Source organism: Lutra lutra, chromosome 8 (assembly GCF_902655055.1).
Source record: "Lutra lutra chromosome 8, mLutLut1.2, whole genome shotgun sequence".
Lineage (NCBI taxonomy): Eukaryota > Metazoa > Chordata > Mammalia > Carnivora > Mustelidae > Lutra > Lutra lutra.
In genome coordinates, this window is record NC_062285.1 from 64,048,208 (window position 1) to 64,062,398 (window position 14,191).

Below are 14,191 nucleotides of genomic sequence, written 5' to 3' on the forward strand. Positions count from 1 at the left end.
TAGTAGGAGAAAGGATCACTCAAAGTCTTAGGTTTAAATTTTAGAATTGCAGGTCAGCCTGAGATGATCAATAATGATTTAATTCACGCTACCTAAACTTTCAAAAGACTTAGGTATAAACTAGAATGTGATTTTACTAATCATAAAACACATTCTGCAACAGAAACTGTATGTGGATTGTAATAGTCTTTGTCATTGTGCATTATCTTCCAAAAGGCAAATCCAGGCAAGAAATCAAAATTAAAAGGAAAGGCTGCTAGGTAAGTATGGAGTTAATGCAAGCAGACATATAGTTAGATAACCTCAATAACTATCTTCAACAAATTACCCTGATGCATAAACAGCCTAGTAGAGGAAAATATCTGACATAATCTGAAAGACAATACTCCTTGCCCTAGGATAGTAGTAGAGATTTTGTGACAAAGTCTTATTCTTGGATCATTGCTAACCTAAGGGCCTCTGATAACACAAACATACAAAACTTGATTCAGTTTAGATTTTTTATTTTCTCTTTTCTGAGTTACAATACAGGCTTATCATTTCTGAGACTATACACTGGTAGGTTTTATTTGTTTGAGCTTGGGTGTTGTTAAAGCTTTTTAGCCAAGGAAATCTATTATAATACATAGTTTTAATGTTTCCTTTATACTTCTCACTACCTGATCTTGTTTTATTTACTTGTAAATTATCATCTCAGTGTCTCATCTCCATCTAACAGAGACTTTCTCCTGAGAACAAACTCCTAAAAAACAAGGACTTTGTATTATTCGTTATTATATGTTCATTGCTTTTATAAGTATCTGGACAATTGAAAACAATCAATGAATATTTGTTGAATTAATTTTGTTTTTTAAATTTTATTTGTTAATTATTGTTTTAGTTCAGAGTATTTCATGAGATAATTTTTTCCTAATTTCATTAAAGGAATGAAATCTTAGCATTAATTTTGGAGATTCATTGTTATTGTCTCCATATCGATCATTTCTAGACATTAGAATTTGAATGATTAAAAAGCCATTTCTATCTGTGTCCATTCTTACAGTGGCATAGAACAGACTTTAAAGAAGTAGGGGCAGAGGTTGATCAAAAATAAAAACTTTTAGTTATGAAATGATAACTTCTGGGGATCTCATGTGTATGTTGATGACTATAGTTAATAATACTGTATTGTATACTGAAATTTGTTAAGAAAGTAGATCTTATTTTTTTTTAAGATTTTATTTATTTATTTGACAGAGATCACAAGCAGGCAGAGAGGCAGGCAGAGAGAGAGAGAGAGAGAAAGCAGGCTCCCTGCTGAGCAGAGAGCCCGATGTGGGGCTCGATCCCAGGACCCTGGGATCATGATCTGAGCCGAAGGCAGAGGCTTTAACCCTCTGAGCCACCCAGGCACCCCAAGAAAGTAGATCTTAAATGTTCTCACCACACCAAAAAAGTCAAAAAAGGTAACTACATGAAGTGATGACAATGTTAATTAGCTTGTGGCAATCATTTCACAATGTATATATACATATATATCAAAACATCACATTGAACGCCTGAATTATATATAATTTTGTCAATTATACCACAGTAATATGGAAAAAAATAAAATACATACTTATAGGCATAAATCATTTTATTTCACTTTGCAGATCCTGCAGCTTTTATAAACTGAAGATTTTTTTTTTTTAAAGATTTTATTTATCTATCCGACAGAGAGAGATCACAAGTAGACGGAGAGGCAGGCAGAGAGAGAGAGAGAGGGAAGCAGGCTCCCTGCCGAGCAGAGAGCCCGATGCGGGACTCGATCCCAGGACCCCGAGATCATGACCTGAGCCGAAGGCAGCAGCTCAACCCACTGAGCCACCCAGGCGCCCTAAACTGAAGATTTATTATGGTAACCCTGGGTTAAGCAAGTCTATCAGCACCATTTTTCCAAAATAATTTCTTCACTTTGTGTCCCTGTGCCACATTTTGGTAATTCTTACAATATTTCAAACTGTTATCAGTATATTTGTTATGGTGATCTGTGGTCAGTGACCTTTGCTGTTACAATTGTTATTGTTTTGGGGCACCAAGTACAGTGCCCATATAAGACGGTGAACTTATTGGTAAATGTTGTGTATGCTCTCACTGTTCTACTGACCTACTGTTCCCTATCGCTCTCCTTCTCCTTGGGCCTCCCTAATCCCTGAGACACAACGATACTGAAATTAGGCAAATTAATAACCCTACAATGGCCTCTAAGTGTTCAGGTGAAAGGAAGTATCACATCTTTCACTTTAAATCAAAGGACAGAAATGATTAAGTATAGTGAAGAAGACATGTCAAAAGCTGATATAGACCAAAAACTAGGACTCTTGCACCAAACAGTTAGCTAAGTTGTGAATGCAAAGAATAATTTTTTAAAAATATTTTATATATTTATTTGACAGAGAGAGAGATCACAAGTAGGCAAAGAGACAGGTAGAGAGAGAGGGGGAAGCAGGTTCCCCCTGACCAGAGAGCCCGATGTGGGGCTCAATCCCAGGACCCTGAGATCATGACGTGAGACAAAGGTAGAGGCTTAACCCACTGAGCCACTCAGGCACCCCAAGAATAATTTTTTGAAGGAAATTTAAAGTTCTACTATAGTGAACACATGAATGATAAGAAAGGGAAACAGTCTTATTGCTGATATGAAGAAAGTTGATTCCAACACTCATAGATGATTTTGGGGGTTTTAAAACTTCAGTGGAGGAAGTAACTACAGATATGGTGGAAAAGAGCAAGAAAACTAAAATTAGAAGTAGAGTCTTAAGTCATGACTAAATTTCTGCAATCTCACGATAAAACTTTAACGAACGAGGAGTTGCTTCATAGGGATGAGCAGAGAAAGTAGTTTCTTGAGAAGGAATCTACTCTTGGTGAAGATGCTATGAAGATTGTTGAAATGATAACATAACATTTAGAATATTGCATCAACCTAGTTGATAAAGGAGTGGCAGGGTATGAGAAGATTGACTCAAATTTTGAAAAAAGTTCCACTGTAGCTAAAATGCTATCAAGCAGCATTGCATGCTACATGGAAATTATGAAAGAAAGAGCCACTTGATGGGACAAACTTCATTTAAGAAGTTGCCACAGCCACCCAAGTCTTCAGCAACCACTGCCCTGATCAGTCAGCAGCCATCAATATGGAGGCAAGACCCTTCACCAGCAAAAAGCTCCCTGTGAGCTCAGATGATAGCATTTTCTAGTAGCAAAGTATTTTTAAATTAAGGTATGTACATTACTTTTTTAAACATATGCTATGGCATAGTTAATAGACTACGGTGTAGGGTAAACATAAGTTTTTATGCATTGGCAAACCAAAAAATTTATGTGCTCACTTCATTGTGATACTCATTTTATTGTGGTGGTCTGGAATTGAACTGTCTATTATCTCTGAGGTATGCTGTGTTTTAAAAGTGAATAAAAAGGACTACAGATCCCTGAGATGTATGGCCATTTTATACGGTTACAGGGCCAGAAAGTGGATATGGTAATAATACTTTAGAATGTGTCTTATATTTCTCTTAATTATATATCAGAAAAGTAAGGCAAAACATTTAATTGTTCCTTTTACCTGCTTCTCATAGATTCTCATAGAACATATTGAGAAAAATTTAAAATTTTTAGTTGGCTAGCAAGTAAGCCAGTGGGTCAGTAATATGTGAAGAAAAACAGTTATTTTTTTTTCTAGAAGAATTCAGTTTCTTGTGGTTATACAACCCAAGTCTTAGTTTTTTTATTGCTGGCTAACAGCTGGAAGGTAGCTCTCAGCCTAGAAGGCCATCCTGAGGTCTTAGCAAGTATGGCCTTCTTACAAATGGTAGCTTACTTCTTCAAGGCCCATGGGATAATCTCTCAGGATTCTTATAAGAACTCACCTTATTAGATCAGCCCCACCCAGCAGAGTCTCTATGTTGATACTCAGTCAGTAGATTAGGTACCTTAACAACATCTGCAAAATTCCTTCATTTTTGCCAGGTAACATAATCTAATGTTGACCATATCGTCATGGAAGTAACATCAGGGCATGTTTGGTTAGTGGTGAATGATTACTTAAAATAGCACACTCCGAACATGATCCTATAAACAAATGACTATAATTGGATTGCATATAAACTTTAAATTTTATATCACTTTACATGTTACAAAGTGCATGCACATATGCTGGCTCATTTGATTTTCATGACTACCTGTCAGGGAAGCACAATAGATATTAGCCTAATGATACCAGTGAGAAAAAAAAAAACCAAGGCTCAAAGCTATGAAGGGATTGCCCAAAGCACTCCAGCAAATTAGCAGCAGAACTGGGCTTTGGCCTAGGGTCTTTTCACGCTATGGTCCAGTACCCCTTGTTGCTAATTCTGTATTTTTCAAACTATGTTTGGTGAGGTTCCAAGGAGAGGTCTGAGGGATTACTCAAGAACTGAGGGTGACACTAAAAAGTGTCAGCTTAGGGTTGATATCGTGGCTCTACTTTTGCTTGTATATTTGTTGGGGGTCCTATACAAGCTTTAATAGCCACTAAACTGCTCCATGTTGCCTGGTTAAAGGTAAAAAAGAATGTTTACAAAAACAAAATTTTAGTTTAAAAAATGGTTTAGACAGGTGTAGACAAACCCCCCCCCCCAAAACCCAAGAGTCTATTCCAGTAAAATTTTAAGAAGCTGTCATGTCTTGCAGCAGCTGTTGAACCTTTCAAAAAGAAAGACAGAAAAAAAAAAGCTGTATTAAATAATTGGTTTGCAATGGAAATTTAGAAAAAAAAGATGAACCCTACCTCCTTCACTTTTTAAATAAATATAAAAAATAGTACCTTCTTAATGTCTGGTCTCTTGTTTTTCTTTTCATGCAAGCATTGACTAGCAACATAGTACATAGCTTCAATGGAAGTGGGATCAGTGTCATTCATCTTTGTATCAACATAGTCTTCAATTGTCTTTTCTTCATCTTCAATTTCTTCTTTAATATCTAGCTTTAAAACACAATTTTTAAAAAAGATTTTATTTTATTTATTTTTCAGAAAGAGAGAGAGAGACAGAGAACAAGCAGAGGGAACAGCAGGCCGAGGCAGAGGGAGAAGCAGGCTCCCCGCTGAGTGAGGAGCCTGACACAGGACTCGATTCCAGGACCCCGGGATCATGACCTGACCTGACTTAACCAACTGAGCCGCCCAGGCATCCCAAAACAAATGATAAAACTTCATCAGGAGTTTCAAATAAAAGTCAAAGAAATCAGAATGTAAATGGAATTATTTAATCTACTTCCCAATAACATGTACTCATTTTACTACCTATTTTTATAAACTTACTAAGAGTTAAAGACATACAGGAGAAACCCTATTTACTTGTTTATTTATACATATATTCATACATAGACACATACACACACACCTTTTACATACTATCAGCCATCTGCCTTCTAATTTTTGTATTTATGTTGCTGAGCTAAGGGCTCTCATATTCCCAATAGCAACATTTACTAGGGGCTCAGGGTGATTTGCTCCGCTTTTAAAATTTTTTATTTTTTGTTTTTAGGGTGATTTGCTTCCTGATGTGCTCCTGATAAAGCAATTCCAATTTCTGGACCCAGACTCCTCCTCCCTGCATAGGCAAACTTCTCTATAGGTACTCAAATTATTGAATCAAAGCGAAAAAGACAGAAGGAAAAAGGGGACAGGGCCATGATAAAAAAGTAATATATAGGGAGAGGGGCAAGGACTATGTGGTGGGATGAAGATGAGGATAAGGATGATGTAGTTGGTTGAGCAGTGGCCCCGAAATCAATATGTCCAAGTCCTAATCCCCAAAATCTATGAATATGACTTTACTTGGAGAAAAGATCATTGCAGATATAATTAAGTTAAGCATTTTGAGATAAAGTCATCTGAAATTACCCACATGGGCCCTAAATTCAATGACTAGCATCTAAGAGACAGAATGAGAAGAAAACAGACACAGGAAAGATAATGTGACCAGAGAGGCAGAAATTGGAGTGAAGTGGCCTCAAGTCAAGGAATCCAGCAGCCACTAGAGGCTGGAAGAGGCAAGAGTCTCCCCCAGACCCTCTAGAGGGAATATGGATGGACCTTGACAACACCTTGATTTCAGACTTCTTACTTCCAGAACTATGAAAGAATACATGTCAGTCCCTTTAAGTCCCAGTTTGTGTTAATTTTTTTTACAGCAACCCTTGGAAACTAATATCATGAAAAAGACTATTGATATGAGGTCAATTATAAACTCTCCAGAAACTCTTCCATATGTATTTTGAAAGCATTTGCGTGATGGCAGAATCTAGTGATACAAAGCTTCTTTGAAGGATCACTCCCTTTTGGTTATACTTGTGATAACATCTTCTTAGTTTATAGTCATACTGCTTTCACACATTAAGAACAAGTGAAAGATGGGAGCCCTGCATCGGGCTCTCTGCTCAGCAGGGAGCCTGCTTCCCTCTCTCTCTCTCTCTGCCTGCCTCTCTGTCTACTTGTGATCTCTGTCAAATAAATAAATAAAATCTTTAAAAAAAAAAAAGAACAAGTGAAAGAGTATAGTCATCCCTGAGGTTTTATGATTTTTCCCTATTATGTGGTCATGTGTAAAACTTATGACTGAGATGGATTCTGTGTTTTTCTGGATTTCATACTTACTCAAACCACAGGTTTGAAGCTTTTATAACATTTTAAAAGTGGAACAAGTCTCAGGAAAAAGGATTTAGACCTTTAGACAGGTGGATTTGCTTAAAAATATAAAAAATTACAAGGTAGGAAAAAACAGAGTTTTTTTCTTTCCCTCTGTCCTCCTGTATTTTTAATGCACACACTTTCTCTGTATAATCCAATCTACATCCAAAGCTTTATCTATGCCTGACACTAATGGCTCCAAAACTCTATCTGCAGCCCAGGCTTCTGTCTTGATGCCCAACACCCAATGGAACAGATAATTTTAATTGTTTTTTTAAGATTTTATTTATTTATTTGTCAGAGAGAGAGAGTGAGCATAGGCAGACAGAGTGGCAGAGGGAGAAGCAGACTCCCTGCGGAGCAAGGAGCCCAATGCAGGACTTGATCCCAGGACACTGGGATCATGACCCGAGCCGAAGGCAGCCGCTTAACCAACTGAGCCACCCAGGCGTAGGACAGATAATTTTATTTCTTGATGAGGACAAAGTACCACTATGTACTACTATAAAAAAATCCAGATATTATGCAAATAATAACTTTCACAATAATATTATGTTCTATAAATATACTTCAATGTGGAATGTTATATAATAAGTAATAATGCATTAATGCATATCCAGGGAACCATGGAAGGTTTTTTGTTTTGTTTTGTTTTAAGATTATTTATTTCCTTCTTTCAGAGAGTGAGACAGAAAGAGCATGAGCAGGGGGAGCAGTAGGCAGAAAGAGTGGGAGAAGCAGGATCCCGTCTGAGAAGGGAGCCCAATGTGTGGCTCAATCCCAGAAACCTGCAATCATGACCTGAGCCAAAGGCAGACACTTAACTGACTAAGCCACCCAGGCGCCCCAATGGAAGGTTTTATAATGTATTTTTTAGAAAGGGACACCAGTAACAATATTATAATATATAGATATCATACTTATTGCTTTTCTTAAAGTGAAAAATGGCACCAATCCCTTGAGCAAAAATACCACATCCTTTGACTTTCTAATCTCCATTCTAGGGGAATAATCTGTTATACATATATTATCTGAATTTGTCTCACTGGTTTGCCTCATTAGAATACATAAATTAGAATAAACTCAGCATAGTTATTATACTAGTTTTAAGAAAAACTTATTCATGATAGTAAATATTTCTGAAATCTTTACATTATAAAATATTTCTGTAGTTTTTTATTTTTATAAAAAGACCCTCCAAGTTCTTAAAATTTACTATATAGGAAAAAAAAAAGTAAGGCATAATTTTCTTATAGTTTTAGCATTCAGTTAGTCTATTTATATAATTGCCAATGAGTGCCTAATAAAATACACAGGAAATTTTTTCTATCATAACTTTATAAATAAAATCCCATTAGGGAAATGGGTAGAAAATTCTACTAGCAATTCCATTCTGGTACAAATCTGAATGGAAGCCATTTTGTTTTTCCTCTCTGAGCTGAAAAAGCTGTTAGTAATCACCCTGAAAGTAAACAAAATAAAAATATACTGTAGAAGACCTAAAAAAGTCATATAGTTCTATTCCGGTTTTACCCAGAACATAGAATATATGTGACTTTTCCAAGCTTCACAAATACTTCGTGGCAGAGCTGAGATTAGAAATATGTGATGCTCTTTCCATATGCCACTTTATAATTGTCAATGAAAAGATTGCCAATAGAAAAAGACATTGCTAGATGCCAAATTTACCCATACAAATTAGATTATAAATGCAAAGAGAAAAGGGCTGGAAAAAATAATAAATCTTTTAGTTACCAATAACTGAGGTTCACGGTGTTCATCTACAGCTGGAAGTCCAGTTATTATTTCTAATAAAACCTATGAAGACAAAAAAAGTCCATTACTGTAACACTCAAGACAACATTTGAAAAGAATATGGATCTTTTTTTGGTTTCTGTTTTAAATTAACATAAATTGAAGAATATGGATCTTTATTATGAAATCTGATTAATCATTTCCATACATTGCATTATGCCTTTTAGGCATTAAAGCAGGAAGGACCGGACACCTGGGTAGCTCAGTCCATTAAGTGTTCAACTCTTGGTTTCAGTTCTGATCATGACCTCGGTGTCCTGGGATGGAGCTCCGCACTGGGCTCCTTGCTCAGTGGGGAGTCTGCTTGAGAGCCTCTCTCTCTCCCTTTGCCCTTTCCTTCCATTCATTCTCTCTCTCTCTCAAATAAATAAAATATAAAATAATTTATATAAAATATAAAGTAAATAAAATATATTACTTTTCTATTAGCAACTTATTAAATAATCAGCTCCATTCAATATGTGTTCTGGACATTCTTTCTCCTGTCTTGTAGGGGACTCTTCACAAAAATAATTTTCTCTGGGTTTTAGAATATATTATTTTCTAAATTTTAGGCATATCCTACAATTCTGTGCCTTACCTTCACAGTGCTGTGAAGTTAAATTTCCATATAGGAAACATATACGCAAAAATAAGATGAAGTAGAACTTGATTTCTCCAACCACTCCCACTCACTCCATCTTAAAAGTTATTCGGAACAGACCAGTATATCAGAAAATGTCAAAGTGAATGTCTTTTAAAAAATATTTCATTTAGGGATGCCTGGATGCTCAGTGGGTTAAAGCCTCTGTCTTCGGCTTGGGTCATGATTCCAGGGTCCTGGGATCGAGCCCCGCATCAGGCCCTCTGCTCAGTGGAGAGCCTGCTTCCTCCTCTCTCTCTCTGCCTGCTGCTCTGCTTACTTGTGATCTCTGTCTGTCAAATAAATAAATAAATCTTTAAAAAAATATTTCATTTAAAAAATATGACATTAAAAGTTATGCTGTATGACATGGTTTGTTTTATGCACTAATTTTTTTAAAAGATTTTTATTTATTTGTAGAGAGAGAGAGAGCATGTGCACAAGCAGGGGGAATGGCAGACAGAGAAACAGGCTCCCCAGTGAGCAGGGAGCCTGATGCAGGACTAGATCCTGGGACCCTCGTATTATGACCTGAGCCAAAGGCAGATGCTTAAGCAACTGAGCCACCCAGGCATCTCTGTTTTATGCACTAATTTTATGTAAGCTTCATACTAATTCATGAGGATAGTGTAGTAAAAAAGTCATTTCTTGTAGTTACTTCAGAAATCCATTTTAAAAAGTTCCACAGATTTGGAAAGCTTTTATAACTTTATCATTTAACTAAGGGTTAAAATAAACAACACGCGCATTTATATAAGAAAGCTAAGCAAGACAGGTATTCTAAAATATTCTATTTCAATTTCATAGTTATAGCCAAAATGATTATTTTTACTAAATACATATGTGAAACTCACCACACCAAAGCTATAGATGTCAGATTTGGGTGTTATTTCTCCTCGTAGAGCCTCAGGTGCCATATAAGCTGTTGTTCCCACAATTCTGCTAGTCATGACTGTCTGGGAAAACTTCTCAGAAGCCCGTGCAAGCCCAAAGTCAGATATTTTGGCTGTGAAGTCTTTATCTAGTAAGATATTTGCACTGAAAAGAAAAAAATATTTTTCTTTTCAAGCAAGTCAAACAGTTCATATTTATATACATACAGAACATATGTACATAGTAACAGACTATACCATTTTATAATACATATCATAAAAACCTGAAATTCATATAAATAAATCTAGGTTTCAGATTAAAGAAAGAAAAGATCTTTTTCTTTCCCTTTTTGTTTCTTGAGGAAAAATTTTAGGAGAATAAAAATGAAATAAAACTGTCCACATCAGTGAGAGATATTTTCATTATTTCAAAGTAATTTATCACAGGGAAAATTTCCCTTGGTCTCCTAAAGCACCATTCTTATTCCTTTCCCAATATTTCTCAACTCACTTAAAAAAATTTTTCCAACCAAAGTGTCTCAATTATTCATTTCTTTATTCTTCTTTTTAAGTTTTTAATTTTAATTCCAGTACAGCTAACACGCAGTTATATTAGTTTCAGGTGTTATTTATTTATTTATTTATTTATTTATTTATTTTGGTACTATCTGAAATCTTTCAAAGAGGAAAGAACATGGTTAAAAGGTCTTCATTTATTCATTACAAGCATTTGCTCATACATGCATAGTTGCATTCAATAAAATTTTTATCAAGGAATCACTATGTATAATAGTATTTAAGCTCAGTCTTGCATGGAGGAGGGATTTTCAAATCTTATCTATGAAAAAGGTACATAAGTAATTTTTTAAAATCCAATAAGTACTCCATAATGGTGATATTAGGTACAAAATGCTGAGGGAACAACCACATGCCTGTAAGAACTGGAGAAAATTCTAAGGAGAGGGTGAACAGTGTGCTTAGTCTTGAAGAATTGTTAGAAGGTGAGGGTTAAATGAGGAGAAAAAAGCCAATTCAGGCAAATAAAGCAACATGTGCAGAGTGATGAAAACATAAAAACATATGATCAATTTCAAGAAACTGGTGCCAATGAGGGGTGCCTGGGTGGCTCAGTGGGTTAAGCCTCTACCTTTGGCTCAGGTCATGATCTCAGGGTCCTGGGATTGAGTCCCGCATCAGGCTCTCCGCTCAGTGGAGAACCTGCTTCCCCCTCTCTCTCTGCCTCCCTCTCTGACTACTTGTGAACTCTCTCTGTGTCAAATAAAGAAATAAAACCTTAAAAAAGAAAGAAAGAAAGAAACTGGTGCCAACGAAACATGGAGAGAATATGAACTTGATCCTGTGAGAGCAGGATGCCAGCAGAAGTTTTCATAGTAAGGAATTGGTGCTATTCGACTTGACCTTTTTTTTTTGAAGATTTTTATTTATTTATTTGAGAGAGTGTGAGAGAGTGGGCACGCACCAGCAGGGAAGGGGCAGAGGAAGAGAGAGAAGGAAGACTGCCCACTGAGCGAGACTTGGAGGTCAATCCTACAATCCTGGGATCATGGCCTGAGCTGAAGGCAGATGCTTAACCCACTGAGCCGCCCAGGTGCCCCTAGACTTGATTTTTTAAAAACATAATCTGGTGGTATAGTAGTGAATAGTTGAGAAGTGGAACAGACTAGGTAAAGGCTGACCAGGAAAGCTTTGTATTAAAGCAAATGAGAGATAGTGAGAGTCTGGATAAAGAAAGAACAGTGGAAGAAAAAAAGGAACTGACATTCAATGAACTTTGTAATGAGTATGATGCAGGGAATGAGAAAGTCCTTAGCTTGGGAGACAGGAGGAATAGTGACTTCATTTGACCAGGAAGGGAATATGGGAAGAAGACTTCGGTTTGGAAGAGAAAATGAATTTTATTTCTGATATGTTAACTTAGAGGCTTCTGTGGGACACAGAGGCAAGGTGTTTTTGGTCTGGAGATACTTAAAATATAGGATCGGAGGCTGATGATACAGATTTGATGTCACCCACACATAGATAGCAGGTGAAGTCAGTATAATGTCAGCAAGAACACTTTGGGGGAACAGAAGAGACAGGAGGTGAGAACAGGAGGAAATACACCAATATGTAAGGGATGAGAGACTGTGCTGTCCTCTCATCTATGGCTGATCCCTTTACTTGGATTCATTCCTATGTTCTCAAGAACCTCACTCCATAAATTATTTTACTTCTCTCTTCTATTTTATCATCTCCCTTTTCCCATAGGCATAAAAACATGCTTTAGTCTCTGCCATCTTAAAAAAAGTTTCCTGAATGACACATTATTTCCAGAAATCACCCTTCACTATCTAAATATCATAAAAGACTTGTCTACACTCACATTTCGGTGCTCTAGCTCCCACTCTCTCCTCAAATACATCCTGAATTCTGACCAGTTTCTGTGCGGAAGTAGGGCTCTGTAAAGATACGAATGCTCTTCAGAGCACTAACCAAATGGTGATTTTTCAGTCTTCACCCTGACCTCTAAAAAGCAACTGACATTTTTTTGACTAGTCTGTTTTGGGAAATACTCTCTTTCCTCATTTTCACAGATACCACACTCTCCAGGTTCTCATCTGACCTTTCTGTGCCTACTTTCTTAGATTCCTTTTTGAAATCATTCTCTTCTATTTGGCCATTAAGTCTGAAAGTTCCTTAGAACTAAATCTTGGGACTTTTCCTAATCTCTATCTCTCCTTAAGAGACTACAATCAGATAATAGGTCTTCAGTTATCAACTATATGTAATTCACAAATTTATATCTTCAGCTCAGACTTTTTCAGCTCCATATCTGTATATGACACTAACATTTCTACTTCTATAAATTTTATTTATTTGACAGAGAGAGAGATCACAAGTAGGCAGGGAGGCAGGAGAGAGAGGGGAAAGCAGGCCCCCCATTGAGCAGAGAGCCTGACGTGGGGCTTGATCCCAGGACCCTGAGATCACGACTCAACTGAAGGTAGAGGCCTAACCCACTGAGCCACCCAGGCGCCCCTCCACTTCCATATCTTAAAAGAATCTTAAGCACAACATGTACAAAAGAGATTTCACATTCTCAACTGTCAACCTAGTCCTCTTCCAGTGCTTTCTATGTAAGTGAATCATGCCACAATCATCCCAGAATGCAATTCAGGAAGCTAGAAATCCAGGAGTCATTCCTGACATGTCCCTCTTTCTGATCCTTCTGCAGCCGAGATATCAGCACGTCCTCCCATCTTATTTTTTTTTCAAGATTTTAAAAAAATTATTTGAGAGAGAGTGAGAGCAAAAGACAGTGAGCTGAGCAAGTGAGAGAGGACATGAGTGGGGGGAGGGGCAGAAGGAGAGAAGAAGCAGGCTCCCTGCTTGGGGCTTTATCCCAGGATCCAGGGATCATGACTTGAGCCGAAGGTAGATGCTTAACCGACTGAGACACCCAGCACCCAGTCCTGCCATCTTAATCTCTCAAATCTGTTCACTTCTTTTGATAATGAACTACTACCACCACAACTTCTGTAACAGCCTCCTAACTAGCCCTTCTTACAAACTGTTCTCTACACTCAAGTCAAAGGGATCTTCTCCAAACTTAAACACGATGCCACATCTCTACTTGTAATTTTTCAGTGACATCTGATTATTACATTTATAATAAAACTAAAGTCCTTACATTAGTCTATTAAATCCTACAGGTTTAGCTCCAGGCTGACTTCTATAATTTTATTTTATATCAATCATTCCTTTAATTTCAGTTATACTGTATTCATTTCACTTCCAAAAATTTATCTATGCTTTCATGTTCCCTCTCAATACTGGTCTTAAAAATGCAGTCCCTTCTGTCTAGAATGCTTTCTCCCTACCTTCTGTAGTTACCCTCAAATTGTGCCCACTTATTTCCTACTCATTCTTTGGATCTCTGCTAAAATATCACTTCCTCAGAGAACTCTTGTTTATACTAATACTGTAGTATTAAACACTATATACTCTTTATTAATTTTTTTTATTTATTTAATTTATTTCTTTATTTAATTTTATTAATTTTCTATTATTAGTGATCATTTGATTGATGTCAAACACTACAAGTGCCACTTTTGCTAACTATAATATCTACAGTGCCTAGCACATAGTAGGTGCTTAATTAATATTGGCTATTTATGCAAGGAGAAA

At 36.7% G+C, this 14,191-nt stretch overlaps 1 protein-coding gene across 1 annotated transcript in view; it reads right to left on the reverse strand.

Annotated features, from left to right (window-relative positions):
- Positions 1 to 3,754: 3,754 nt before the first annotated feature.
- Positions 3,755 to 14,191, reverse strand: part of IRAK4 (interleukin 1 receptor associated kinase 4) — a 29,647-nt gene continuing 19,210 nt past the window's right edge. The window contains exons 9-12 of the mRNA XM_047739738.1: positions 9,986 to 10,169; positions 8,450 to 8,512; positions 4,829 to 4,987; positions 3,755 to 4,707 (exon numbers count right to left, since the gene is read on the reverse strand). Of these exons, the coding sequence (XP_047595694.1) occupies positions 4,672 to 4,707; positions 4,829 to 4,987; positions 8,450 to 8,512; positions 9,986 to 10,169 (442 nt within the window). The 3' untranslated portion in view covers positions 3,755 to 4,671. The remainder of the gene's footprint in view (positions 4,708 to 4,828; positions 4,988 to 8,449; positions 8,513 to 9,985; positions 10,170 to 14,191) is intronic.